General features: G+C 47.3%; 2 protein-coding genes across 6 annotated transcripts; both read right to left on the minus strand.

The window, feature by feature from the left end:
- Nucleotides 1–141: 141 nt before the first annotated feature.
- Dcaf11 (DDB1 and CUL4 associated factor 11) lies at nucleotides 142–10,491 on the minus strand. Of its 5 annotated transcripts, none has more exons than XM_034497847.2 (16): nucleotides 10,335–10,491; nucleotides 9,841–10,107; nucleotides 9,052–9,263; nucleotides 7,388–7,515; nucleotides 6,899–7,026; nucleotides 6,593–6,657; nucleotides 6,223–6,323; nucleotides 5,855–6,001; nucleotides 5,584–5,638; nucleotides 5,192–5,260; nucleotides 4,809–4,866; nucleotides 4,528–4,713; nucleotides 3,403–3,556; nucleotides 2,838–2,990; nucleotides 1,068–1,174; nucleotides 142–967 (listed from the first exon to the last, which is right to left on the minus strand). In XM_034497847.2, the coding sequence occupies exons 3-16, from the start codon at nucleotides 9,072–9,074 to the stop codon at nucleotides 824–826; spliced, it is 1,518 nt and encodes a 505-aa protein (XP_034353738.1). In that variant the 5' UTR covers nucleotides 9,075–9,263; nucleotides 9,841–10,107; nucleotides 10,335–10,491; the 3' UTR covers nucleotides 142–823. The 5 variants fall into 5 exon arrangements, with proteins under 5 accessions (XP_034353738.1, XP_034353735.1, XP_034353736.1 ...); XM_034497844.2 differs by having other exon boundaries at nucleotides 9,029–9,263; XM_034497845.2 differs by having other exon boundaries at nucleotides 9,052–9,396.
- An 8,975-nt stretch (nucleotides 10,492–19,466) lies between these two features.
- Nucleotides 19,467–27,425, minus strand: Pck2 (phosphoenolpyruvate carboxykinase 2, mitochondrial). Its single transcript, XM_034499010.2, has 10 exons — nucleotides 27,267–27,425; nucleotides 25,164–25,409; nucleotides 24,385–24,569; nucleotides 24,096–24,299; nucleotides 23,583–23,770; nucleotides 23,112–23,274; nucleotides 22,732–22,950; nucleotides 20,559–20,696; nucleotides 20,261–20,356; nucleotides 19,467–20,082 (listed from the first exon to the last, which is right to left on the minus strand). Exons 1-10 carry the CDS (start codon nucleotides 27,293–27,295, stop codon nucleotides 19,628–19,630), a joined length of 1,923 nt encoding a protein of 640 aa, XP_034354901.1. The 5' UTR covers nucleotides 27,296–27,425; the 3' UTR covers nucleotides 19,467–19,627.
- Nucleotides 27,426–27,869: the final 444 nt, after the last annotated feature.

Consider the following 27,869-nt stretch of genomic DNA (forward strand, 5'->3'; position numbering starts at 1 on the left):
CTGAGGATGACCTTCAACTTCTGATCCTTTTGTCCAAGGAGTTTACAGTATGTACTGCCTCAGCAAGTTTAAACCTGCTTCCCTGAAGTGAGAAGACAACAGATCCCAGATAGAAAAAAGGGAAAGTGACACAGACAGGGAGCCAGTTTCCCACAGACAGTTTATTAGGAGAGCCACAGCCAGTGAGAAGGTGAGAAAGTCCTGTTTTATCTTTTTGTGAAGCTGCTGGCCACCAGCAATGATAGGATCCAACAGTGAGTAGGGCCATATGGAGCTTCTGAGACCCATACTTCTCAGACCAGTCTCTTCACTTCAAAGTCCAAGTATGAGAGCAGACCTCCCACCTCAGGTGGGTGCTGAGGAAACACCTTCCTACCTACCCTGTCCTCCCTCAAAGACTTCAGTAAGAAAGGCCAGTATACTTGGCCCTGATTGAGCAATCTAACTCTCAGTGTGACGACCTGGGCAAAGGGTACTGCTAATGGGTCTATGCAGACCTCAAGTGTCTACACTATGAGCCAATATCTAACATCAGAACATGATTAAACACACTCAAGACTCTTGTTGCACCCCAGATAATGGATGTCCTGCCACACTCTGGCTAGAGATAGAAATCCAAGCAGACTGGGTATGAATGCATGAGGAAACCACTTGGCCCAGTTTGGGGGTGGGTAGTCCAGGCTCAGCCTGGGCCTAGACTCTGGGTTTCTGTTTCTCACTACCCAGTGTCAGCAGTTCCTCCACATACTCCCCAGAAGGGGAAAGGGAGGAGGAGGCAGAGAATATGCTGAGAATTCACCCTATACAGAACTGGAGGTCAGATCTACTGAGGTGAGGAAAAGGCCACAGATGGGCAGGGCACCGGAGTAGAGCCACTGGAACAGACTCTGTTCATGTCAGATTCTGGCATGTCATCCTGGAAGTACTCAGCGTGGCGGTACTGCCATAGACGTAGGTTCCCATCCCACTGCAAAGCAGAAAGTGGGAAGCAGTCAGGGAGTTGCCCCTTCCCAGGTCCCAGCTCTAGACATGTGCTGTCCTCCTACTCCCAACCCCTGGAACCTCACCGAACTGCTGACAATCTTCTCTTCAAAGGGATGCCAACTGACATCACGCACACAGGCCTTGTGATTGGTCAGCTTCTTCACAATGTGGCCACTTAAGAGGTCATATACTGTGCAGGAAAAAAAGCCAGAATAGACAGGGCTGCTGGAGGAACTGCCCCTCAGTTCCCACAGCAGTACCACTGACTTGCTTCTCAGGCAGCATCCTACTTGCCCATGGGAGTAAAGGCCACCTCAGAGGATGGTACTCTGCCTGCTTCCTTCTCTTGCTCCTGTTCCTACCTTGGATTGAAGGTGTGGAATGGAATGTGGGTATCCCTGGCCCTTAGCTACAATACAAGGACTACTGTGACAAAAATGCATGGTGACAATCTCAACACTAGGGAGGTGAAAGCAGGAGAATAAGTAGCTCAAGTCCAGCCCTAGGTATATAGTTCCAAGACCAGCCTGGGTTACATTGTTCTGGTCTCAAATAAAATGAAAAAACAGGCTTTAAAACCTGTACCAATGTCAGGCATGGCTCATGCCTTTAATTCCAGCACTCAGGAATCAGAGGCAGTTGCATCTCTGAGGCCAGCCTTGTCTACATAGTAAGTTCCGAGACAGCAGGGACTATACAGAGAAACCCTGACTCATAAAAATAAGATAAAATAAACATTTTTAGCAAGGCATGGAAGGTACCAACAGTGAATCCCAGCTTGGGTAGATGAGAGCACATGTTCATTGTCTAGCAGGCACACTTCTGCTTTTCCAACTTTAGTCAGTGTGCAGTGTGAGTGAGTGCACACATGTGCGGATGCAGGTATGTGTGGAGACCATAGGTCATGGCAGCTACTCTTTGATCATTCTCTATTGAGAATGAGTCTTCCTTCCTTCCTTCCTTATTTGTTTTGTTTTACTTTGTTTTGTGTTTTTTTGAGACAGAGGAGACAGGGTCTCATGATACAGCTCTGGCTGTCCTGGAACTTACTCTGTAGACAAGGCTGGTATCAAACTCAGAGATCTACCTGCCTCTGCTCCTGAGTGCTGCAATTAAAGGCGTATGACCACTGCCTAGCTGAGAAAAGAGTCTCAGTGCAACTGGTAGCTTGCTGATTTGGCTAGACTGGCTGGCCTACCAGTTCCAGGACCCTCCTGCATCTGCCCCCATCCCTGGGCACTGGGGATTCATTGTATCACCACGTGTGGGGTCTGGGGATCTGGGCTCAGATCTCATGGTTGCATGGCAAGTGCTTATTGCCTGACCCGTCTCCTTAGCCTGCTTCTTTCTGGTGCCTTCTTCCTGCTTCAGAGCCTCCATGACGTTTACTTCTCATGCTTTCTTTTATTCTGAGAGGCAGGGCCTTGCTTTATAGTCTGATCTGTCCCAAACTCAGGATGTAGTTCAGGCTGGCCTTGAACTCATGGCAACCCTTTACCTCCTAATGCAGAATCACAGGCATGAGTTCCTATGCTCAGCAACTCAATGCTGCCCTTTTGTCATCTGCTTGCCTCTGCTGCCCTCCCTCCCACCTTTTACTTGTGATCCTTTTCTTTGACTGGGTAAAAACAGAATTAGACTTCTGGTAATCTATTTATTAACTAGAATTCTATGTTCCCTTTCTTAATTAAAAGTGCTCAAAAATGCTTCCTAGTTCCTTGTTTAAGCCTTTCCTGCTCCAAGCTAAATAAAAATTTCCTTGTAGTTGTTATTAAAGTGCTCACTGTATTATAGATGGAATGCCAGAGAAACAAGTCTGCCCCTCTTAAGGCCTGTGCTCACAAAATCCTTACCAACCACTTTGCCAGTAGAGCAGCCACTGTAGATGAACTGCTGGCCGGTGCTGTGGGCTGGGGAGAATCGGCATCGGATCAGAGTGTGAAGCACTCCATGGCCTCTGTAGGTCATCAAGGAGCTGTCACCTGGGAGCTTCAACTTCTTCCAGGCTGGGGAAGGATACATGGTGTTGGAGGTGAGCCTTAGATGAGTGACTGTCTAAATTGTCCAGTGCCACTAACTCTTAATGGAGATCAACACTCAAAGACAACTGGGTATCCAAAAGTAACTGGCTGACTTTCCCCATATGAGAAAAGTCATCAATATGGCCCTGCTGAGTTGACACTGTCAGTGATACTAAAATACTTTTGTGTTGGTGGGTTCTATGTTCTCTCAAGCTTGGGAACCCCTCCCTTTCATGGCCTAACCAATAAAAGGTCTAAAAGCAAAGACTGAGGGGAGGGCTCCAGGACTCCCTGGCAACAGACAACATCCCAAGCTCATCCAAGTCCATCCCAGTGGTTAAGTCCTCTAGCCACACCAGCTCTCGATCCCCAGGCCTAGCTTCACTCTGGCGTTTACCTTTCTTGGGCACCTGCTGCCAGCGATAGTCCCAGTTTTGCTGTGTGGCAGCCAGTCGTGACGCTTCCATGCCTTCTCTGCTGGAAAAGCGTCTGATATCCCAAAGCTTAATGGTCTGATCTTTGGAGTTGGAGATGAGATAGCGGGCATCACCCTAGGAATCCAAGAATGAACAGATGCACGGGAGCTTGTCAGGCTTCCTGCCTGCCAGTGGAGCTCCTCGCTCTGGGGTCCTGACTCATCCAGAAGAGTTCTGCTTCAGATCTCCTCATCTCCAGACTTTTACCCAAAGAGTTAGGCTGGAGCCCCCGCCCGTCCCCTGTACAAGCTGACAAACCCCATCTGCCCTCCTTTCCCCAACCCTGCCCCACTCAGAGAAAAAAATCCCCCGCCCACTTGGAGAAACTGCTGACATGTTATGATTCCTAGTCTCTGTGTTTCCAGCAACCCACCCAAGAGAGCCTGCCCAGGGACTCAGGTTCTGACCATGTATGGACACAGTCCCAGCTCCTATCATCACTGTTCGCCTAGCTCTATAAAACCCCCTTGCTTTGGCCTAGATGTGTGACTTCACTGACCTCCACCTGTGAGATTGGTGACCTCACCCGAGAGTAGCCTCCTAATAAACCTGCCTTTATCCTACTTTTAATCTGGTCTAGCCTGGTCTATATCTGTGTCACCAAGGGAGAGAAAATGCCTAACACAGAGTACCAGCTGTGTTCCTCACTGTAACTTGGACTAAATGGTTTTCTACTTTTGTTTGTCATTTATTTCTTTTATGTGTATAGGTGTTCTCCCTGCACTGGATCTCCTGGAACTGGAGTTACAGATGGTTGTGAGCTGCGGTGTATGCTGAGAACTGAATCTGAGTCCTCTGGAAGAACAGTAGTGCTCTTAACCACTGAGCCATCTTTCTGCCTCATCCTGTAAAGTCCTGCTTTGGTCCTTGCAGACTGATGAGTACAGAAGACACTAGTGTTTCTTGCCTTCAACACTTCTCCTAAACTCCAGTTCCTGCACACTTTAAAAAGGAACTTTTGAGTTTCCATACCAGTCCACTGTTACACCCTCCTGGGCAACCAGAACCTTAAGAATCTGGCTATGCAGTCTTGTTTCTTTGTTTACCTTGCTGTCAATAAAGGTGATGCCATCCTGGTGTCCAGCCAGTGCACCCACAGGCTTGGGATCATCCTCCCTCATGGTTCGTCGATCCCACACTTTGCAGATGGCATCGTCTCCCCCAGAGAACAGGATTTGGGAGCTTATGTCAGCAAAGGCTACTGCATTCACATCATCCTCGTGAGACTCAATCTAGAATAGCAGGAAGCTAAGAGTTTTAGGATTTCTCTGGTCTTAAAAACAGGCCAAAGACCAGGAGGAGGAGGTTCTTATCTCACAAACAATACCTGAAGAGTACGCCGGTTTTGTTCTCGGTCAAAGACATATAGGCAGCCATCATTGGCTCTGTAAGAAATGAGATAAGAGGGTCATAGAGCCAAGACTTTTGCTCTGTGTTCTCAGGAGAATCCGGCAGAGGAACTCATCTAGGGAGTGAGCTCTGTGTTCTTTCACATATGGAAGGAACAGCAGCTTAGCGTTCAAGGAGGCCTGAGACCTGCCACCTCATGCAGGGAACTGGTGAGCAAGAGTGAGGCAACTCGTAAACCTTGACCTTGGAGAAGGCAAGTTGTTTTCCATAGCTGGTAGTGTAGTCTCTGTAACAGCAGAAACTACCTCTGGCAGAACTCTTACCTCACTAATCAAGGTAGACATTTCCCACAATGCTCACCCTCCTAGTACTTCTCGTCCATCTGAGGAGACAGCGATGGAGAAGACAGCAAAGCGACGTTCATCTGGCCTAGACAGAGAGAGCAAAGGAGGAGCTAGGCTAAGTGGCTGTCCTTTCACTTTTTGTCAATCTACCAAGCATGTGACAAAGACTATAAAAAAGGGGACACAGTAGGCCCACCAACCCATGCTAGCATGCAGACCACCTCTGAGAACCCAGAAGTAAGCCTGTAAACTAGAGCTCACAGGATGGGCAGTGCTCTCAGGAAGCCACACAGAGAAATTTGCAAGCGGTGTACTTGTTCATCTAGGTGGGAGCTCCTGTCCAAGAGGTACTCCTGGAAAGCCTTCCTGGAGAAGTCTCTGATAAGTATGACAAGAAAAAGCCAATACCTTAAATCCAGGGCAGTATGTGTGTCTCCTTCCCCATAGATGTTGCAGATATGAACTAAGAGAAGAGAAACAAGAATTCTTCAGGGTTGAGGGAAAGAAAATGGAAGTAAAACTAAGAAGGGAGAAAGCAAATGGCAGGGATGGCAGAGCAGTTGGGGAGCGATTTTCTGAGGACACAGTATGCTATTTTATCCCAGAAGAGACGAACACATGGGGGCCATGTTCTGAGGTCCCAAGCTGGAGACACTGCAGAGGTCTGGTCCTCACTCACTGTAATCAGACCAGCTGGAGTACAGGAAGTGGTTTCCATCAGGAGTGAAGGCTACATCCAGGACACTCCAGCCTACATCCCGAGCCTTGATGCTTTTGAACTTGTGGAAGCGGCCATACCGACAGTCGTACAGTCGGATTGTCTGATCTGCAGAGAGGATATCAGGCAAAATTATGGGCTATCTTCCTTATAGCCTTCTACATCAGACCTCTTTTGCTTGATGTTTCTGAAGTCTCCCTTGATACGCCATCTTGAAGCTAAGCATCTCTAAGCCAGGTTTTGAGATCCCTGGGTCTGAGGCTTTCTAGTCTCGTTGAAAATATTTTTTTAGGTTAAGGCAGTTAGTTAGTAAGACTGGGGTCTTGTACCTTGGCAAGCAGACATGAAGATTTGACCATCTTTGCTGTAGATGCCGCAGAAAGCCTTCTGAGAGTAGGTATCAGTGAAACTTAGATCATTGGGCAAGAAGCTAGAGAAGGGGAGAGAAAGGGAGGATGGGGAGCTCTGGGTAAGAGCTCCAGTTAACAGAGTGGAATGTAGCATATCCCTCTGGCCTTGTATATAATCCCATTGTCTCTTCTGTCATCCTTTACACTTCCCTATTTCGTTTACTCTCACAGCGTCAGCCCCCTTCAAATTAGTCTTAGTATTCTGAGAAACCTTTAACTTGTACCCTTCCAAGTGTAGGAGATAAGGTCTAGTTGGCCCCCAAGTCTCTCCACCAAACCCCATACTCACTGAGACATCACTCGAGATTGTTCTCCAAGGGAGAAGCTTCCCCGGTGGCAAAGGCCCCGTTCTCTCTAAATGGAAGGGATTGGGGAATATTGCTAGCAGAACTGGAGAGCCACTGTAACCACACCAAGCCCCCTCCTCCAAGGGCATCTCTCTTACTACAAAAGCAAACACCACACAGCACCGAGATGCAGGCTGTGAACACACTTGAGCCCCACACTGGAAGTTTCCTTCCTTTTTTCAGGGGCTGGCAGAACTTCTGGCCTAAACAGGTCTGCTGCCAGGCTGCCTAGAGGCAGAAAAGCCTACCTGGTATAACATTCGAGGAAAGCTATGCTCCTGGGCAGTCCTCCTAAGTCCCAGTCGCCCTGTGGCCAATTCCACTTGTGTCTTGATCTCATTGTATTCCAGCTCCCTGGTGTCAGGGGCTGCATCCACTGTGAGTACCAAAAAAGAAGTCTCGTTCCAGGACTTTCAGCCCAGACATGAACTAGCAAAATTGTGCCCACTCAATGTGGTTGGCTACAAGGATTCCCTCGTCCCCTGAATTCTCTACTTTCCATTTAATCTACTAAGCTTCAGAAGACTGACTCACTTTAAAGGTAAAATGGGCTAGTGAACATCTTCCAACATTAAGATTAGATTGTCAGTTATGCATGGCTTTCATCCCAGCACCCAGGAAGCAGAGGAAGGCCCATCTGGTTTACACTGAGAATTCTAGAACAGCCAGGGATACAGAGAGACCCTATCTGAGAAAAAACACAAAACCAAAAACCACTAGATGGCCTCTCCTCTTACCAGGTGGGTTGTATCGATCTCCAAGGCGACCGTCCCAGGCACTGTCATGCTCTTCCTCTGAGTCCGAGAGGGCCTGGATGAGTTGTAAATTTGCTGCACCTCCTCCCTGCACCAGCCTCACTTGGCCTCTGTGGGGGAGATTCCCATTATAAAGGAGGGGATCCCTTCTCCCATCTAACCAATGGCTATCTGGCTGGACTCAATGGCTATCTAGCTCTTAGTACATTTGGTTCTCATTTTGAAGTTGGATTTTAAGTCTCCTACAAGTCATAGTAGGGCCAGGCAGTGGTGGTGCATGCCTTTAATCCCAGAACTTAGGAGGCAGAAGCAAGTGGATCTCTGTGAGTTGGAGGCCATCCTGGTCTACAGAGTGAGTTCCAGGGCAGCCAGGGCTACACAGAAAAACCCTGCCTCAAAAACAAAAACAAACAAACAAACAAAACAAAAATAAACACACATAACACAGCAGGAAACTAGTTTGAACTCCTAAGAGTATGAACACAGAGTTCTAACAGGTTATGAAGACTCATCTACCATATTGATTTTTCTCAGGGCTAAATACTGTTTTCCTCCAGGGCTAAGGACTGAACCCAGGGGCTCAGTGCATGCTGAGTAAGCTTCTACCACAAAGCTACACCATGAGTTGAAGAGCTAAGTAAGAATTAGGAGAGCATTTCCATCTCTGTTTTTCTGTGTAGCCCTGGTTACCATTCTTAGTATCCTTTCCTGTCATGATAAAATACCCCAACAAAAGCACCTTAAGTGAGAGAAGGCTAATTCTGGCTCACAGCTCAAGGGCAGAGTCTGACATGGCAGGGCAGTCAAAGCAACAGGGCCTGGAACAGCTGGCTACATAGCATTCACAACCAGGAAGAGGGCGGGATGAATGGTTGTGTTTAGTTAGCTTTCTCCTTTTTTATACAGTCTAGGACCCACAGCCATGGAATGGTGCCACCCACGTTCAGTGTGGGTCTTCCTGCTCCAATGAACCCAATCACCATAATCCCTTCCAGGCCTGCCCAGAGAAGCTAAATAATCCATCCTTCCTAGGTGTGCTGTCCCCTAGGTGATTCCAGACCCTGTCAAGCTGACAAGGACAACTCTCACAGCCGCTGCCTTAGGAACACAGCACAGAACACAGTGTCTGAAGAGATACTGGGTTCATCTTTTCCCAAGGAATCCTAGGCAAGCAAGCAAAGCCAGGTATTCATGGTCTTAGTTCCTGGTGGTTACCCCTTCAGGGCATTATTTTCTTAAAAGCAGGGCTAGTAAGGTTGATGTAAACTTGTTTTTCAAGTAAATCTGCATGGCTTCATCTCACAAGGGAAGTGATTTAACGTATCTCTCCTTTCCTCCACAATCCCTCTCCTTCTTGTTTTATTTTCTTGGAAAACAGATTAAATTTGTGTTGTCACAGCCAAAAAGGCTCCCCCAAGAAGCTCCTCAACTAGTAGAGTGTGTTGTGAGAACCATTTGGGGTATGAGCTACATAGAGTATGGACATCCAGCAGGGAAAGGTCGTTCTGTTCAAACACAACCGTTGTCCTGGGACAATACCATTCCCTATCCTCTGCACTTTTCCTGCCTGAAGTTGAGATCAAGATATTGTGACACTTAGTGTCACAGCAGAGGGTAAGTTACCTGCGGAGGAGATAGGCCAGTACCTGGGCCAGATCCACATCTTCATCCTCTTCTTCTTCTTCCTCACTACGACGCAGGCCAGCCCCTCTACGGGACAAGCCTTCGGAGGGTTCTAAGGACCCGGATCCTGCGCTGCTGCTGTTCCGTGATCCCATCTTCTGGTTACAGCATCCTTATGTCCTGTGCAGGGGCTCCTCCTGTCTCCAACTTGGGTTTGGTGAAAGCAAATCCTGCTCTAGAAATACCAGGGTTTCCAGAAACGGGACAGAAGCTATCTTTAGAGGGGTGACCCCTCTAGGAGACTGAGATTTCCTTCTCTTTAGCTATGACAGCTCCCAAGGTTCCGGGAACATAAACCTTCCTCAATCCTGTGAAGCAAAGAAAGCCATATGAAACCTAGGGCGCAACCCTATCGTACTAATGAGAGTCCATGAAGAGGAATTTCCCATTTTCCTAACCAAACTCACCTATCAAAGTCCCTGGCCCGGGCTGGCCGAATCCCAGATAACCTCTCCGACTGACCAATCAAAACCCCTTGCGGAAGAACGCACCTCACTAGCTTATCTCACACAACCAACCAGAAGCGTTAGAACTCAGACCCCCCGACGCCCCCCTCAGCTGACCAATCAGAGCAATTTCTTGCGAGGGCCGGCAGCAGCAACAGCCAATGAAGTTAGAAGTCAGCCTAACACCCCCCCTCCAGTTTAGCTTCACGCCCACGTGGTGCGCCGGGGGTGTGTACAAGGGGAGGGAAAGTGGAGAAGCACCTCCCCCGGAGTTTGGCAGTTACCGCCCCACGCGAGACTACCCACCAGCTAGGCGCCGTCGCAGGACCCGCAGGGGCGAGGCTCTGTTTACATCGACTACCGCTGTGGTGCGGGCTAACAGCTCCTCAGTCGCGAGCCTTGTCCGTCACCCTTCTGGCTGCCAGGCCTGCTGACGTCACTCGACGCTCCTCGAAGTCCCGCCCCCTTGGTCCGCTGATTGGACAGCTGAGACCGGTGATTGATAGGTGGGCTGGAGAAATTGCTTAACTCTAGAGGGGCGTTCAGTCGTAGCGGACTGGAATTGGCTGCGTCCTGTATTAGACATAGCGGAAGTAGACGTCAATTCTGCGAGGTGGTCCCTTAAGGTCGCTTGGCCTTGAGTGTTTTTTTTTTTTTTACTTCATGCCCAGTTAGCCACTCCTATTCCCTCAGCTCCCAGCAACCCCAGTTCAACCGTTTTTTTCCTGGCTGTAGCGCTAGCGGCCTGTCGAAAGCAGTCCTCACTGGTGGGACCCAGACCTCTCCGTCCTGCTGCGTACCTGCTTAACCGCGGCGGTCGTATTAGACGACCCCTGGCTTCCTTTCCTGGTCTTTGCAGACGCTCCCTAAATGCGGCGGCCTTCCACGGAGCCTTTCCGGTTGCGTTAGTGCGCACGCGCCCCATGGGTCCCGGCTTTGCGGATCTGCCTAGGCTTCAGTCGCGCGCCGCCTCCTGCTGGTTTATGAGTAACTAGGGTGAGTCCAAGGCCGAGCCCTACCTTGTCTGGGATGGTTTCCCAGACTCAGGGCAGAGAGGCCGAGGCCCAGAGCTGGACCATCGAGAGGACACCTCAGCTCCTGGGACGAGCATGTGACAGGTCCTGTAAGGGTATCTCTTGGTCTCTAGGCCGGAGACCCCAACATTTTCTCCCAGTCCACACTGACGATGGTTGAACTGCCCATAGGTTGTTACTGCCTTAAAATTCTTAACAGTAAACAAGCGCCCAGTATTTTGTTCTTTGGCTGGTCTCCATTATGTGGTGGACAGGTATTCCTAACATACACTGAGCTTTCAGGATTCCTTGGTATTTGGGTTATCTGGCCTGGAAAGTCTGTAATAATTTTAGTATTTTTCCTTCCTTATTACTCCTCAAATTCTGACAAGTTCTGTAGATATTTTTTAACTGATTACATGAGGTTACTTTCACAGTTGCCATTTTTCCACACTTAAAACTTCCACTCGTTGATCTGCTCACGTATCCTCTTAAAAGTATTTCATTCTTAAGAACTGACCATTGATTTTTTTTCCGTTTTTTTAATCACTTCAAATACAGTCTTCCCAACTTGATTGTCTTTTTACTAACTTCATTTGAAATTTCTGTCTGCCAGTCAAATATGCCTGTAAGTGCTGGTACACCTTTCAGAATGTCTTATCTGAGAGATGCTTTGTCTTTTTAACCGGTCCTAGCTGGCCCTCATGGCCCTGAACTCTGACCTAGTGATACTGCTGTCGATAATCAAACTTGGACCTGCATAAAATTTTATGTTCTGCTTAACAATCACTGGTAATAGTGGAACACTGGAAATACAAGAGATCCTCATATACAATAGTTATGTACAGATATGAAAATACCTGGTAGCCACTGAAATGAATTTTTGTAGTGGGTTAGGAATATGTCTCTATGGAAGAGTGCTTGCTTGGCATTCTGTATACACTGGGTTCAATGTATATATTGAAACACACACACACCAAACAACAACAGAAACCCAATGTTGCTGCAGTTCTTCATAAAATAAAAATAACTAGGTTTGGGCCAGTGAGATGGTTCAGCAGGTAAAGGTGTTTGCTAGGTAAAGGTGCTTACTACTAAGTCTTATGACCTGAGAGAGAATGGACGCCTACAAATTGTCCTCAGAAGGCCACATTTGTACCTCCCTACTCACCCACACCCATCCAAATAAGTAAATACAAATTTAAAAAAATCCAAGCTCATTATGTGATTAAATAATAAAATGGACAATAACTAAGGGGTAACATGAACAAAACATTATGATTAGGTCCAGAAAAGATATCTGTAAAAAAAAATTTTTCCTTATTATCTTTCTTTGTGTATGTGTGGGCGTATGTATGTGTGTGGTGTGTTTGTGTGTACTGGTGTGTTCTGGTGCATGTGAACATGTATATCAGTTGGTGTAGAGGCCTGAAATGGATGTCTGATGTCTTCCTCAAAAATTTCCAAATTATTTGAGAATTTCATACATATATACAGTGTATCTTGATCACAGCCTCTCCAACTGCTCCCCTCCCTCTGATATTCCCCCTTCAGACCCCCTCCTAATTTCATGTCTTCTTTAAATAATTTTTTACCAGCTTATATTTTATGACAGGGCTTCTCACTTAATTTGGAGCTGATTGGCCATCCTGGCTAGCCAGCAAGGAATTCTTCTGTCTGCTTCTTAGTCCTGGCATTTCAGACACATGACAAGGAGGTGCCCCTGCTTGTACTTTATTGACTGAGCCACCTTCCCAGCCTCTCCCACCTGTTTTGATGACAGAGTCACACTATGACTAGGTTTAAGTAAGATCTGTAAGTGCTAAGAAGAGGAGAAATATCAATAAATTAGTAATATTTATATAAAAGGCAGGGAGGAGGTAGTAGCACCCCTACACCAAAAGGTCATTTTGACATGTTCTAGGCCTTTCAGTGCTCGGTGAGTTTGTAAAGTACTTTGAATTTGAGCAGCTTCTGCTCTCTGCAATTCTAACCACAGAGAGGTTTCCTTTCTTTCAGCAACCATTTTAAGACCAAGTTGAATAATGATTTAAGTAAATATCAGTCAGTTGACTTCCTGTTCCACCAGGTTTGGCCTATTTTGTCCTTGAGCAGCTCCACTAGAGGGCAACCTGGTCTTTGGGGGAAGTTTGGCAAGTTTTTATGTGTGTGTGTGTGTGTGTGTGTGTGTGTGTGTGTGTGTGTGTGTGTAAGTTTTCATGTGTGGGGTGGTCCTTCACAGCCTCTCTGGTTGCAACAGGAGCCTGGCGATTGTAGGAGCTCAGTCTTCTGACGTGACCGATCCCTCACAAGTGTTTGCACGCTGTAAGAAAGAAGCATTTCCCGTGTAAGATGGAAGAGAGAACTGTGCTAATTTATCTAGGGACTTTAAAATGTGCTTATTAGAAAACAATTGGGTAGTGATGAAATATTCTAACTCTCATGTCGTAGGTCTTTTTTTTCTTTTGAGACAGCATCTCATGTAGCCTACGCTGATCTGGAATTCACTATATAGCTGAAGAGAACCCTGAATTCCATGCCTCTCGTCTGACTGTTGGGAACTACAAGTGTGTACCACCGCACACTGTTTTATATAGAACTTAGATTGAACCTAGGGCTCCATGCATGCTAAGGAAGAGTTCTATCAACTGAGTTACATTCCAAGTCATCTTACATCCTTAAGGACATTGGGAAGACAGGATACATGGCTCAGTGGTTAAGAGCCCTGGCTGTTCTTTTTGAGGACACAGCATCCACATGGCAGCTCCCAACTATCTGTCACTCTGATTCTGATACATATATACACAGATATATGTGCAGGCTGGACAGCCATACACATAAAACAGAATTATGTGTGTGTGTGCGCGCTCGCATGCGTTTCGTTTTATAGAAGAAGTAAAACCTGTACCCCTATTTTAGTGTGTACAGTTCTGGAGTCTGAATCCAGGGCTTTGCACATACTAGGCAAGCATTCTACAACCGAATTACATCTCTAGTTCGTTCTCTCTCTCTCTCTCTCTCTCTCTCTCTCTCTCTCTCTTTCTCTCTCTTTCTCTCTTTCTCTTTTCACTTTTGAATTTGAGACAAGGTCTCATTGGTTGCCCAAGATGGTCTGAACTTGCAGTCCTTACATCTTGTCCCTCCAGGGGCTGCAACTGCAGACATGCACCACCTCATCCATCTACTAACCCTGACTTTGGGTGCTAAGTGCTATAAGATTATCAAGTATTGTAGTAGTTGAATGACAAATGTATCCCATTATCTTTGGTATCTAAATACTTGATGCCCTGGTGGTGAAACTCTTTGGGTAGGGTTAGAAGGTGTGTCCTCATTGGAGGAAGTAGGTCACTAGAGGCTGGCTCATGAGTTAAATTCAACCAAAGCCCATGCCTTCCCCACTTCCCAATCTCCGCATCTTGTTTTCTGTTCAGAGTGTGAGTGCTCAGGTCGTGCTCCAGCCACCATGCCTCCATTCTGCTCCTGTCATTGTTTATTTTGTTTGTTTTTGTTTTTTTCAAGACAGGGTTTTTCTATGTAGCTCTGGCTATCCTGGAACTTGTTCTATAGACCAGGCTGGTATTGAACTTAGAGATCCTCCTGCCTTTGCCTCCTGAATGCTGGGATTAAAAGTGTGAACCACCATGAGGGTGCTGGGAATTGAACCTGGCTCCTCTGCAAGAGCTTAGAGTACACTTTCATTCTGAGCCATCCCTCCAGCCCCCATCATGAACTCTTATCCTTCTGGAACTGGAAACCCAAATAAAGTCCTTTGTAAGTTGTCTTGTCATGGTGTTTTATCACAGCAATAGGAAAGTAATACAGGTGTTTCATCTTTCCTTAGCACTGGAAAGGTCTAGAAAGAATGACAGATCTATGAACATAGTGCACAGATCATGTTTTATTTGCTATTTTTACAAATTTTACTACGTTTGTGCATGTGCCTGTGTGAATGTGTGTGTGTGCATATGTGCGTGTGATGTGTGTATATGAATGTGGAGAGTTAATTCTCTTACTGTGTGAGTCTCAGGGATTGAACTCAGGTGGTCAGGCTTGGCAGCAGGCATCTTCATCCACTGAGCCATCTTGCCAGCCCTCTGGTCTATTTTTTTGAGACAAGTCAAAGCTGGGTGTGGTTTCTGGTACCTGTAATTCCAGTACCCAGGAAGCTGAGCCCAGCCTGGGCACCGTGTTAGGTTGGTCTCAAACTCTTCACAGTCTGTGTCTGAGGTCAGATTGTGTGTGTTAACCATGCTCAGGAGCTTGGAGCTTTTACATACTGTTTCCTACTGAAATATTCCAGTTTCTTAGAGGCTGGTTGATTCCAGGTCTGGGGCATAAAATATACAAGATGTTTGTACAACAATCCATGTCAGCAGGGGAACAGGCAGGAACCAATAGGATCTGGTTAAAATGACTCAGCCAAGTTTCTGTCGGCAAAGGTAGGAGGACTTGAACGTTAGTACATATAATTTATTAAGTGCAAAGTGTTTAAATTTGGAAGTTCATTGTGTATGTGTGTTGTTATCAGTAACTGGCTATTCTTTCGAAAGGCAGGAGGCTGGGGAATGTAGCTTTGTTGGAACAGCATTTGCCTAGCACATACCTGGTTTGGTGGTTTTGGCTTGTTTCTGGAGATAGGCAAAAGGACCAGCAATCCCCAAGGCCAGCTTGGGATACATGAGACCCTGTTTCAGAAAACAAAAACCAAAGATAATAGGAGACTAAGTCATTTTAAAGATGGTGGGTAAAGGAAAATAAGCAACAGTTGTGTAGTTCATGTATAAAGTAGGCCGAAAGGCAGTGAAATAGAATTCATCTTCCCTTAATCAGGAAGCATGCCTGTATAAAACTTATTCCAGCTCTTACAACAGGGCCTGAGGATGTCTGTTTTGTAGATACTTGTGTATTAATTAATTCAGGCATTGAACATCCATGTCTAGATCTTCCCAGATGGCTAACTTGAAGAACAAGGGAGGAATAGAGCAGATATCTGTGAATTAATAGATTTAAAATACATATGAAATACATATAAAGCTGGGTGAAGTGGGACATGGCCGTAGTTCCAGCACTTGGAAGTGAGGGCAGGCAGATAGTTTGAGATCAGCCGCATAGCAAAAACAAAGCTAGCTAAAGCTATGTAGGGTGATCCTGTCTTCAGAAACAGAGCAAAACAGTGGTTGACGATGTTAGTCTGTGTAGAACACTTCCTAGCACTCACACAAAGGCACTTGCTTCAACCCCAAACATTTTACAATTTATAAACAGGCCAGGGAAGGCTAAGTCATAGTGTGTAAGTGTCCACACATTCAAGAAAATGATGGCTGATCATCATGACTCTATCTGTGGCAAGAGGAGAGGCCTGTGATAGCAATGGGGGCATTTGGTGTCTACCAAAGTTCTATTTCTCTGGGTAATATTTTCAAGGGTGATTATAATAGTTTATTCAATTACATCTGTTTTCTGTACAATGTGTTGGCTGGGCGTTGTGTATATTCTTGTAATTCCAGTGCTTAGGAGTTGAGGCAAGAGCACCGAGGGCACCAATGTAGGCAGGGCTGCATGGTGAGACCTACCTTACAAAACCAGACTGGAATGTAAGTCAGTGGTAGACCACTTGCCAGCATTCCTGGGGCCCGAGACTCAATACTAGTATTGCAAATAGAACAAAACTGAAAAGAAGAAAGAATGGGGGAGGAGGGAGAGAACCAAAACTAAAGCCAGGGCCTGGTTTGGTAACACACCTGTAACCCCAGCATTTGGGAGTGGAGGCAGGAGGGTCAGGAATTCACTGCTAGCTTCTGTTTTGACACTAGTCTGGGATATAGGAAACCTTGTCTCAAGCAAACATACAAACTCCAAACAAAACTCAAAGCAAGCAAGTAAACAAGTCTAAAACTCAAAATATCATGTTTCTATTTATCTGCCACGTGGGCAAAATTTATTGGCAAAAATCATGTTTAAGATTAAGACCTTGGTGTTATGTAAAAGGTATCTGGAGCCCGAGTTCCCTGCCTCTTTCCTGGGGCGCCCATTTCCGAATCTTCTTTTCTCCTCCAGTTTCTCTTCACTGCTCATTTCCCTCTTAACTGCAGAGTCAGCTCCATAAGACAGACTTAAAGGGCCAACTCTGGTCATTGGAGTGGAGAGGAGCTGCAGCTAACTGTCTAGAGTGTTGGTTTGGTCTTTGCTGCTAGTTGGAGTGCTTTACTCCACTGACTCAGTCATCCCGACACTAAGGTATGTTCCCATTTTACAGATGAAAGGGTAGAGCCACTGTGTGCAGAAGGCACTGTGTCACCCATTGCTATTTATGAAGATGAGGATCTGATTGTTAAAATTAATGTTTTGACATAAGATTGTGCATATTTGTGAGGTATCACATGATGATTAGATGTATGTACTGTGTAATGTTCAAATTAGGATGAATTTCCCCTCAAACATCATTTCTTTGTGCTAAAACAAGAAAACATTAAAAATCCTTCAGGTTTTTGTATTTTTGAGACTAGGTCTCAGCCCTTATTGTCCTGGAAGATTAGGCTCTGTAGATCAGCCTCCAGCTCTGAGATTCGAGCCTCTGCCTCCTGAGTGCTGGGATTAAAGGCTTGTCACCATGCCCGACCCTTGAGCTCCTTTGTGCTGTTGATATCCTTAATGACCTTATAGTCCAGCAGAGCATGGCACCTTAGTTGCTCTAGCCTTGCTATAACTCAGGACCTGGTCAACCTTTCCCACCTCCTCTACCAGCTGTATTTTTATGTGTTGTGTATTCAGTTGCTGTGTTCTATCTTGTGGTCCACCCTGACCTTTAGTAAACCTTTTTTTCCTGACCAGTTTTCCAGCATTTTCTTGGCGAACACTCGGTATTTCCTCATCCAGTTGCTTCTTCTGAGGGGTTTTCTAGTAATCCCATCCTATCTGAAGGTTTCCTTCTTTTTCTAAGTTCATATATTCATCTTGTTCCTAAGCAAGGATGTTCTCCTTAGCAAATGCTCCAGTTCACGTGGGATCATTGCTCTAGTTTTATTTTCTAACATCTTATTAATGACCTAGAGAGGTGGCTCAGTGGTTTAGCGCACTTCTTTCTCTAGCAGAGCAGAACTTAGTTCAGTTCCCAGCATCCATGTTGACTCACAACCATCCTAGCTCCAGGTCCAGGGCATCCATCACCACTTCTGGCCTTCAGGGCACCAGGTATACATGTGGTGCACACACATTCAGGCAGCTACATTGATACACATAAAAAAATTTAAAATCTAATTCATGTGTCTATGTGAGTGTACACCATACATGTGCTGGCACACTCAAAGATCAGAAAACTTGGAGCCAGAGTTATAGTGGTTGTAAGCCACCCAGTGTGGGTATTAGGACCTGAATTCTGGTGCTCTGAAAGCACAGGAGAGAGTCACTGAGCTCTTTCCAGTCCCACATTGCTTATTTTCTTAGTTCTCTCATAATTGATTTCAGAATTCAGGTGGTTATCTTACTACTGAACTTTATTCCAAAGATTGGTAGCATGTAGGATCTTTTCCCTTCTTAGAGACAGGGGATTTCTGTGTAGTCCTCGCTGTGCCAGAATACCTCCTAAGTCCCGAGATTGAAGGTGTGTGTCACCATGCTCAGCTCATTGTCCCAGATGTGTTGAGGCTGTGCAGCTGGATACATTTCCCAGGGGATTGAGAGAGGTGGCTCTGTCTGCTTACTATTTTGCTTTTGACAAGTTGCTTGGCCTGTGTTCTTTTGTTTTCTGCTGAACTGGGGCTGGAACCTGTCACTGGGTTACACCCCCAGGCTAGTTTTCCTTTTTAAAGATTCACTTTAATTATGTGTATGTGTATGTGTATGTGTATGTGCATGTGAGGTGCCTATGAATGTCAGGGTGTCAGATCTGCTGGAGTTGCAGGTACAGGTGACTGTGAGCAGCCCATTGTGGCAGCTGAACTCCAGCCCTCTGTTAGAACAGTACATACTCTTAACCACTAAGCCATTTTTCCAGTGGCCTATTTTAAAAATACCTCATATTTTTATTATTGAGAATTTTCTGTATACATAATGTTGTTTGATCAAACTCACTTCCCTGCCTATTTCCTGTCTCTCTCTGAACTTCAAATATATATTTTTAAAATAACCCCCTGCTTCCAATATACACAAAGATGTGGGACCATTCACTGGATAATTCTTTGATTTGTTTTTTTTTTTTTTTTTTTTTTTTTTTTTTTTTTTTTTTTTAGACAGGGTCACTATATACAATTTTCTTGCCTTGTGATAGGGTCCTTTCAAGTGCAAGGATTTTAAGACATGTTATTATGTTCAATCTAACTCTGTATTTTGAACTGCAAAATAGTACTTTGACAATGTGCCAAGAATACAGAGAGTGCTCTAGAAATGTTAGTTGTCTAGCTGGCCTTGTCTAGCATGATTGTCAGAGGTAGAGAGAGGAGGATCAGGAGTTTAAGGTTATCTTTAGCTGCACAGTGAGTTCGGAGCCAGCCTGATCTACATGAGACCCTGTCTCAAGTAAAAAATAAAAAGTGTGGCTCCTGGTTCCAGGCAAGTGGAGGAAATTGGTTCTGGATTGGCTTCCTCTAGAGAAGGAGGCTTTTGCATATCTGTGTGGAACAAAAATACTAACCCAAACACTGAGCAGCTGCTGTGCTGTGGCCTTTTTTTTTGTTTTTTAGTGGAGGGGATTGGGTCTTATTTATATAGCCCTGGCTGACCTGGCACTTGCTACTTAGACCAGGCAGGCTCAAGCGCCCAGAAGTTGGGCTGCCTCTGGGATTAAAGGTGTTCATCACCATACCAGGTTACATTTCTTCAGAAGAAGAATGCCTTCTTCCAGAAGTTCCTACTATGTGAGCCAGCATCGAGACTGATGAGAAGGAAGCCTATGAGGACACATGGAAAGTAAAAACAAACACGTGTGTAAAAGTGTGCATCTCTTATCAGACATTATGGGGAGACCTGTGGTTGGCCTCCCAACACTCACACATTTTAATGTCAGATTGTTCTTGTTTTTTGTGAGCCTGCGGGTTCTCTACCCGGATGGGGGTGCTATGCTCTTGCTAGCCTAGAGCCTCAGGTCACATTTTTTGCACACGATCTTCCAGGGCCTCGAGCTCAGCCAACACTTCTTTGGGCAGATCCTGGTTGACTTGCTCTGTCAGGTAGCTCCTAATATCACGAACTTCCTGTTCCCAGAAGTCCTTGGGGATGGAGAACAGCTGACTGGTGTCTATTGCTCTGAGGCCACTGAGATTCAGGGCTCCTTCCTTTGGTACTAGCCCAATGGGAGTCTCTTGGGCACTGTCTTCTCCTTCTAATCTTCGGCAGATCCAGTCTAGCACACGAGCATTCTCCCCAAAGCCTGGCCACAGGAAGCGGCCTGCTTCATCTCTCCGGAACCAGTTAACATGGAAGATATGGGGCAGCCGGGCACCTTTTCGTCCCTCCATGCTCAACCAGTGTTCCAGGTAGTGTCCAAAGTTATAGCCAAAAAAAGGCCGCATGGCAAAGGGATCATGCATAATGGTCTTTCCTAGGACAGGAGGGGAGGCTGGGTAAGGAATCTTCCTTTCTCAGGAAGGGAAGAGTGCCCTGTATCCTGCTGGCAGAGGTAAAAGTTTAAAGTTCTGAACTAGATTCAGGGAAAGTGAGGAGAAGGGATGGGAGACAGGTAGGAGCAGGGACAGGGAGCATGGAGGGTGTAAGCTCACCTTTGTGTTCAGCAGCTGCAGTAGACTCAGAGCGCATGGAGCTACCTACAAACACCCCATGACGCCAGTTGAAGGCCTCATATACCAGTGGTACCCCTGGAACACCAATGAACAGGTTTATAGGCAACCTTTTTCTTCCATTTCAGACCCTATGCCCTTGCACATTCTGCATTCACTATGGGAGACATGGCTAGACAGCAGCTGGAGGTCCCAAGTGAGCAGTCCTGTGAGTTTTAAGTACAGGAAGGTGGGAGCTTGGACCTTTACTACAAAGGCACAGTGTCCACATGCTGTTTACCTTTGGGTCTGCGGCCTCCAAAGATGATGGCATCGATAGGGACACCTTCTGGTGCTTCCCAGGCTGGGTCCATGATGGGGCACTGACGAGCCGGGACACAAAAGCGAGAGTTTGGATGTGCACAGGGTTCCTTGTCACCTGGCAGGGGAAATGTAAAATGCCATCACTTCCAAGGTCATGTCCACTCTCAACACAGATACACATTTTTTTCTTTTAGCTTTGTTTTTCATGATGCTGAAGCTTAACCCCAGGGTCTTACACACAGAGGGCAAGCACTCCACCACCGAGCTGTATCTCCCGCCCTTCTGCATGCTTTCATCAGCTAGTTACAACCTTGTACTGTACAGAAGGGAGAAGGGATCAGGACGTCTTCCCACAAAGATCAGGCTACTTATCAATGATGGGGCTGCTAGAGAACTGTGGAAGAGGGACTGGGACTTGGCAGGGCACTTTGGGTACAAGTCTTAAGGAAATAGAGTTAGATATTAGCATGTGATTATAATAATTTTCTTCCCAGAAACTTTTAGTTACAGGATTATTATTTACCAAATCTAGTTTTCCTAAACCGAATGCAAAAACTGAGCAAGTCAGGTCAATATTTCAAGAAATGGGTTCCCATTAACAAACTAGGGAAGACAATCTCCTGAGCCATCAAAATGCAAACAGAAAGTGCTTTTATTACACATTTATTTATTTGTTTATTGTGTTGGGGGGCTAGGGGTTGCCATGGGATGCATATAGAAATCAGAGGACAACTTGTTCAGTTTTCTTCCTTTATAAGGGTCCTGAGAATCTAACTCAGGTCATTTAGACTTGGTGGTAAGCACCTTAGCGCGCTGTGCCATCTCACCAGCCCAGTGATTGATATTAAAGCAAATACACCTTTGATGATTTCTCTGGTCCTGCTGAGACCCTGACAGAGTAGGTTGGTTAGGGCATGAAGTCAGTCAGGAACATAACCTGGCTAGTCATAACCTGAGGAGCCTAGAGCACTTGGCACCTTCAGGTGTACTGGAGAGAGGCTGGGAGCCAAGTCAGCAGCATATGCGTGAGCACCACTGGGGAGACTTGGGCACGGTGCCTTCTCCATTGGAAGTAGGTAGTGGGAGCCATGGACCAACATGTCTGTCCCTGGCACCTCCCAGCCAAGGACTCTGACTCTCTAGTTATATCAGTGAATTCAGAGTTGATGAAAGGGTTGGGACACTAGCCTGTAGGAAAGATTATCTTTTTCAAAGTTGGGTGGTGCCTGAGGGGGACTTAATGATGGTCTTAGAGAAAATAAAGGCTAATCAAACAAGGAGGCTGACTGCTAGGCCAGCCTGTAAAACTCAAGTTTGTCCTTCAGTGACCACAAGCTCTTCCTCTGCTGTTCCTATAACTGCAGAAGGCAACGGAAGGTGGGGGAGGAATGGGTCTCTTAGGCAGCCCAGTAATGACAGGCTTGGGAAACCAGCCTCTAAGAAACTCTAAAGCACTAGCCTGAGTTCATGTAGGATTAGAACATTTAGGGAGGGTTGGGAAGGGTAGGTTTAGACATGGGCTATCATACAGGGGAATACAGGAGACAAATGACAAAGGAATGTTTGGTAGAGGACACAGGCTTCATTCTTTCCTGATGGGTCAAATGTTACTGGCCCAATTCCTCCTTTAACAGTTCTCCAAATAGTCCTCCAACATAAGTTTATACTCACTATTGACAAGTGTTATACCTTTGACCATTAAACTCCTTTTATGTATTACTACTCCTCCCATAACCCTAAGAGATGAGTACTCTGATAAACCCCATTCTGTTGGTTGGAAAACTGGAAAGCCGAAGGGAAGTTAAATAATTACTCAGATCCCCAAACAATGATTAATGGATCAAGGGCATGAACTGAAATCTTGCCTGGTATTGAAAACTACAAAAAGCTAGGACTATAGAGGGTTTTCCATCATTAAAATTGCTGGGGCTGGAGACTGGCTGCTCCTGCAGAGGACATAGGTTCAATTTACAACCCCTACATGGTGGCTCACAGCCATCTGTAATTCCAGTTCCAGGGGATCTGATAGCCTATTTACTATGTGCATGTGGTGCAGACACACTTGTAGGCAAAACACACATCTACATTAAAAAAAAAAAAAAAAAGTGCTGAGCCCTGGGGCCTTTGTCACAATGCCTCACCCCACATACCAGGTTTCCAGGGCTTTCCCAGCCAGGAGGTTATGGTGACACCAGGTGGAAGAGGCTGGTCAATGCCTTCCCAGTACACACCGCCATCACTGGTCTCGGCCACGTTGGTGAAGAGAGTGTTACTCTGGATTGTGGCCATGGCATTGGGATTGGTGGCAGCAGAGGTACCAGGGGCCACCCCGAAGAAGCCATTCTCGGGGTTGATGGCCCGGAGTTGACCTGCCAAAAGTGAAAGAAAGGAAAGACCAATTAGAGAAAGCTGGGGTGTGAGGCTGGAGGAAGTCCTCCTCTATCCCTTTCTAGATCTGATAGAGATCTGCAGTTGCTAGGCTAACCGAGGTATGGGACCATGTTGGCTGTTCAGGAAAAGGGCCCTTCACCTTCACTGTCAAACCTCATCCAGGCGATGTCATCCCCCACACACTCCACTTTCCAGCCTGGCAATGCAGGCCGCATCATGGCCAGATTGGTCTTGCCACAGGCACTGGGGAAAGCAGCTGCCACATAGCGCTTTTTCCCTGCAGGGTTGGTGATGCCCAGAATCTGTGTTGGAGATAGAGGGAAAAGAACAAAGTCACCAAAAGTCATTGCATAATGTGCATGGATGAGGACAGCTAGCTGGTAATGGGGTAGGCAGCAGGAAATGGACACTAATGGTTTATTCACTAAGCAGGTATCCTGCCCTGCCACAAGGACTAGGGTAGCACTTGAGCAGCCTGGGGCTAAAACTTCAGGTTTGAGGCTCACCATCCTGGCATCTGGCAGGAAGGAGCCAAGGCTGAGGCAGATTGCCAAGGCTTCCCCACCCACTCCCCTTTCCACAGCTGGTCAGTTCCTCACCAGGCCCTCACCAGCATGTGCTCTGCCAGCCAGCCCTCATCCCTGGCCAGGCGGGAGGCGATGCGCAGGGCAAAGCACTTCTTGCCCAGCAAGGAGTTACCACCATAGCCGCTGCCGAAGGAGACGATCTCCCGCTGGTCTGGCACGTGGCCAATCAGGGTTTTTTCCGGATTGCATGGCCACTGGCCCACAGGATCCCCTGGAGACAATGGGGTCATAGTGCTGCTGGCACTGGCATCAGAAACCAGGGTGTCAGGGACTGGAGGGATCAATGATTGACCCAATAGACACTTGGAAGCAATGAAATGCCCAGGAGTAGCTAAGCCCCCTTCTTCAGTACCCATCAGCCTTTGTGCTTTGTCAGACCTGGCGACTGACTTCTATTTTCCAAACAGTGGTACTCCAGTCCAGAATGCTTCCCTGGGCCTTGGGGAGTAATTGTTCCACAATTTCTCTGTGGATGGGTAAGATTTGGGGCTCCCTCTGAGTGGAAGAAGGTCTCAGTGTCCTAGATAGGTACTCACCATGTCCAGTCAGGGGCTGGCCCACTGAATGCAGACACTTGATGAAGTCACCATCTCCCAGGGCCTTTAGTACAGGTGTCCCCAGGCGGGTCATAATACGCATGCTTGCCACCACATAAGCCGAGTCAGTGAGCTGCACTCCAATGCGGGATAGTGGGGAGCCCACGGGACCCATGCTGAATGGAAGGACATACATGGTGCGGCCTGTTGAGGAAGATGTGGTTAGGAGGAAGGATCCAAACCCAGTCATATCCTCAGTGCCCCTGCCTCTATGTCCCTGACTTGTTACCCTGCATGCATCCTGGAAATCTCTCGTCCACAGCTCTCTGGAACTCATCTGGGGACATCCAGTTGCCCAGCTGCCCACTGGCCCCATCAGCCAGGAGAGGCACTGTGTCCCGCTTCGAAGGAGTTACAATCACCGTCTTGCTTTCTACCCGTGCCACATCCTTGGGGTCTGTGCGGGCCAGCCAGCTGGGGGAGAGAGGATTGCTGGGAAATGGTGGCTAGCAGATTTCACTTATCTCTAGACTCATTTTTTTTTGTTGTTGTTGTTATATTTTGTCAAGGCAGGGCCTCACCATGTAGCTCCAGCTGTCCTGGAACTTACTATGTAGACCAGGCTAGCCTCAAACTCACAGATATCCACCTGCCTCTGCCTCCTGAGTTCTTGGATTAAAGGCATGCTCCACTAAGCCTGGCCACTTATTTTTTAAGTTTAACTTTGCTTCCAGGTCTGATGGCCTTATTTTTTCTTATCCAATTGCAGTTTAGTCCCTTTAGGCTTTGTCTCATTAAGAGGTAGTTTCCCCAAGGTGCAGCCTTGGAGCCTCTACCCCTGGCAAATGTTTCATGAAGCAGGAGGCAGGCAGTGCATAGGCCCCCTCCAAATTGGAGTAAGAGCTCCAATTTGTAAATTCATATCAACTTTTTCCCATTTCCCCTGAAGCTCCCATTCTGGCTCATTCCACTGGTATGGCCTAGAAATATCTCTGTCTTGGTGAACCTAAAGAGACCTCAGTCTAAGCAGTAACCTTCATCCTGGGGGTTGCTAGTTTCAAAGCTTACCAGTTCTCATACTTGGGGAGCTTCCGGATAAGACCCTGCTCTTCCATCAGGGCCAGTGTGGCAGTGTTCTCAGCCTCAGTCCCATCACAGATATGGATGCCCTCTGGTTGGCACAGATGGGCACTGCGCTCCACAAAGTCTCGAACTCCAGCCGGCAGCTGGTTCATATCTCCACTGAGCACACGCAGGGTTTGGACGCTACGGCATGGTGACCAGCACCAGGGCCTCAGCCTGTGCCAGCTAAGCCTATCAGAATCAAAACAGAGGCAACCATCCAGAGGCTATCATGGGAGACAAGTACTGGCAAGGGGCAGAAAGCCATGCCTCTGGAGAGTACTAAAGTCTGTCTGGTTGCAGGCACCGTGAAACCAGGTTATGGTTGGTATGTGGGATGAGTTCAGACTACTTGTATTTGTGGCCTTTATGAGGTGTGTGTCTCCCATTAGGGAGGAGGAGAGGTAGTCAAGCCTCTGGCCCAAGAGTCAAGAAATTGTCCAGATGAGAGCTTCATATGTGATTTTTAAGAAACGCTTCCACGTAAATGGCAGCTACTCTCATCTTTCTCTTTCTGTGTAAAGGCCTCAAACAAAAGTCACAGCTTGAGATGGTAAAGCCCTCTCCCAGCGCCAGGCTTTAGGTTAGGATTTTCACATGAAGACAACTGATGTTGGGGTTTAGGTAGTGCATCTGTTCACCTGGGTCAACAGGACGGACTACCTAAGGATCTTTCACTAAGTGAAAGCTGGATCAAGAAGAATAAGGTCACTGGCTGAGGGTTCATGCCTAGATTCCTAGAAGGGCAGGGTCTCAGTGTCATTTGTCCTGCTATGCTCCTGGAAGATAGGGTCTGCTGTGATTGGTCTGGACCCAAGATAGCAAAGGCTATCATTGCAAAGAGATGTAGTTACCCTTCTCATAGGCAAAGCCTCACCTGCCAGAAACCCATATTAGGCCATGATGTCGTGAGCCTGTTCATTCCCTGGCTCTCCTTAGAAGCCTTTCGGGTTGGTGGTAGGGTCAGAACATGAGAGGACAGGAAGCTTAGGCCACAGGCTACATTGCCTGGGAAGGGAGAAAATGAAGCTCTTGGATGTCAGAGTTTGGGCCTGGGTGGGGTGTTTTCCAGAAGACAATAAAGGCAGCATGCCCTGTGTGGCCCCAGGGGATGGGGGCACAGCAAGGTAGGTCTCTGTGTGTTTTTCTACCCAAGAGATTTTCCCTGAGAAAGTAATTTTAAAGGTATGGTCTTGAAAGCTTTTATCCCCCAGGAATTGACTCCAGTTTTCTTATGGGAAGCACAGCTTCTCCCAGTCCCACCCCCATTCTCCTGCGTGCCTCTAAGAGGGATCTTCTTTTCTTCATAGACCACTCTCAGATGGACTAACCAAGTAAAATCTGCGCGGGAGAGATAAGGAGTCAGTTCAGACTCTATGTCCAAGACCATGGAGAAAGGGGCATACAAAGAGGAGACCCGGTTGTAAGGGGGGATGGGAGCGGAGGGGGGGGGGCATCAGCCAGCCAGGACAAGCCTGGGGCTCAGGACCTAGAAGCCAGCCAAGTTAAAAAGAAGGCAGTTTGCCCTCCTCCCACCTTGCTTCCTTCCTTTTCTCCCTCCATGTCTCCCTCCCTCTCTAGTCCCCAGAGGCTTCACTGGGCTTCATGCCAGGTTCCGTTCTCGGAGGCTGCAAATGCTGTTTACCTTCTACCTTCTTTAGGGAGCTTTGAGCTCGGGTCCCCGGGGACTCAAGCCCTATGGCCTCAAGGCCTTAATGGCTCCTCACACCCTGAAGGGTGGACTGGGAGCCCCTAGTCTGAAAGAATTACATCTGGTAAGTAGAGCATTTGCAGAGATAGGACTCAGGAAGGCAAAGGAGAAGGGGGAGGAGGTTGTCAGATAGAACAGCGCACAAGCGAGCAGTGAGGGATAGAAAAGCACAGAGGCTGGGTGGGAAATCTGGCATGGCTGGGGATGGGACGGGGTAGAGGGGATGCACCACCGTGAGACACAGACTGATGAACAGCTTGCCTGCCAGTCTCTTCCTAGGATGGGAAACAAGCGGAGGCAGGGAGCGCGGAGTGGGGCCCGGGCTATGGGTCACTCACCGCAGGCCGGGGAGGTACATAGCAGCCATGGCACCTGGACTGGCGCTGCGGGATGGCCACAGGAACCAGTGCAGTCGGGCAGACAAGGAAGGCGGGGAAGGAGGGAGCGTGGCAAAGCCAGAGGGAGCTGAGGTTGGGCGGGAGGCGCTTAAAAAGGAGGCGGGCAGTCGCTGGGGCGGAACCTAGCTGGTTCTCTCGCCCATCTGTAGGTCGGCTCACTAGCCCGGGTTCAAGGTCCCCGGCTCTGTGAAGCCTCCGCCCTACAGTCATCACACCCTCAAGCCATTGGAGGCCGGAGTTCAACTTGGGATCCGCCCACTTCGAGGCTTTGCCCTACGACCCGCCACGCCACGCTGTAAGGATACTGATGTAACTTTGAAGGCTGTTGCTCCTCAGAGAAAGCAACCAAGAGACGTCGAATGTCAAACAAGCTAAGAATAAGGGATGAAACCAGGGCTGGGGGGCCCAGGATAACAAGATGCTTAAAACCTCAGGGACTACGTTTGCTTTTCCAGAGCACCCCTAGCCTTAGGCTTTTCTTTTCCAGGGTCCCAAATGCTAAACCCTTTTCAGTCCTCAAATAATAACAAAACTCAACTGTTG

The sequence above is a fragment of the Arvicanthis niloticus genome, chromosome 3 (genome assembly GCF_011762505.2).
Source record: "Arvicanthis niloticus isolate mArvNil1 chromosome 3, mArvNil1.pat.X, whole genome shotgun sequence".
Lineage (NCBI taxonomy): Eukaryota > Metazoa > Chordata > Mammalia > Rodentia > Muridae > Arvicanthis > Arvicanthis niloticus.

Coding starts and splice junctions, on each gene's coding strand:
- Pck2 (XM_034499010.2), bottom strand. CDS start 27,295: ATGGCTGCTATGTACCTCCCCGGCCTGCG. Junction 25,410..27,266: donor ATGTACCTCCCCGGCCTGCG/GTGAGTGACCCA, acceptor TGATTCTGATAG/GCTTAGCTGGCACAGGCTGA. Junction 20,083..20,260: donor TGCAGCTGCTGAACACAAAG/GTGAGCTTACAC, acceptor CTCCTGTCCTAG/GAAAGACCATTATGCATGAT.
- Dcaf11 (XM_034497844.2), bottom strand. CDS start 9,183: ATGGGATCACGGAACAGCAGCAGCGCAGGATCCGGGTCCTTAGAACCC. Junction 2,991..3,402: donor GCAGCAGGTGCCCAAGAAAG/GTAAACGCCAGA, acceptor ATCCTTCCCCAG/CCTGGAAGAAGTTGAAGCTC. Junction 1,175..2,837: donor CTCTACTGGCAAAGTGGTTG/GTAAGGATTTTG, acceptor TTTCCTGCACAG/TATATGACCTCTTAAGTGGC.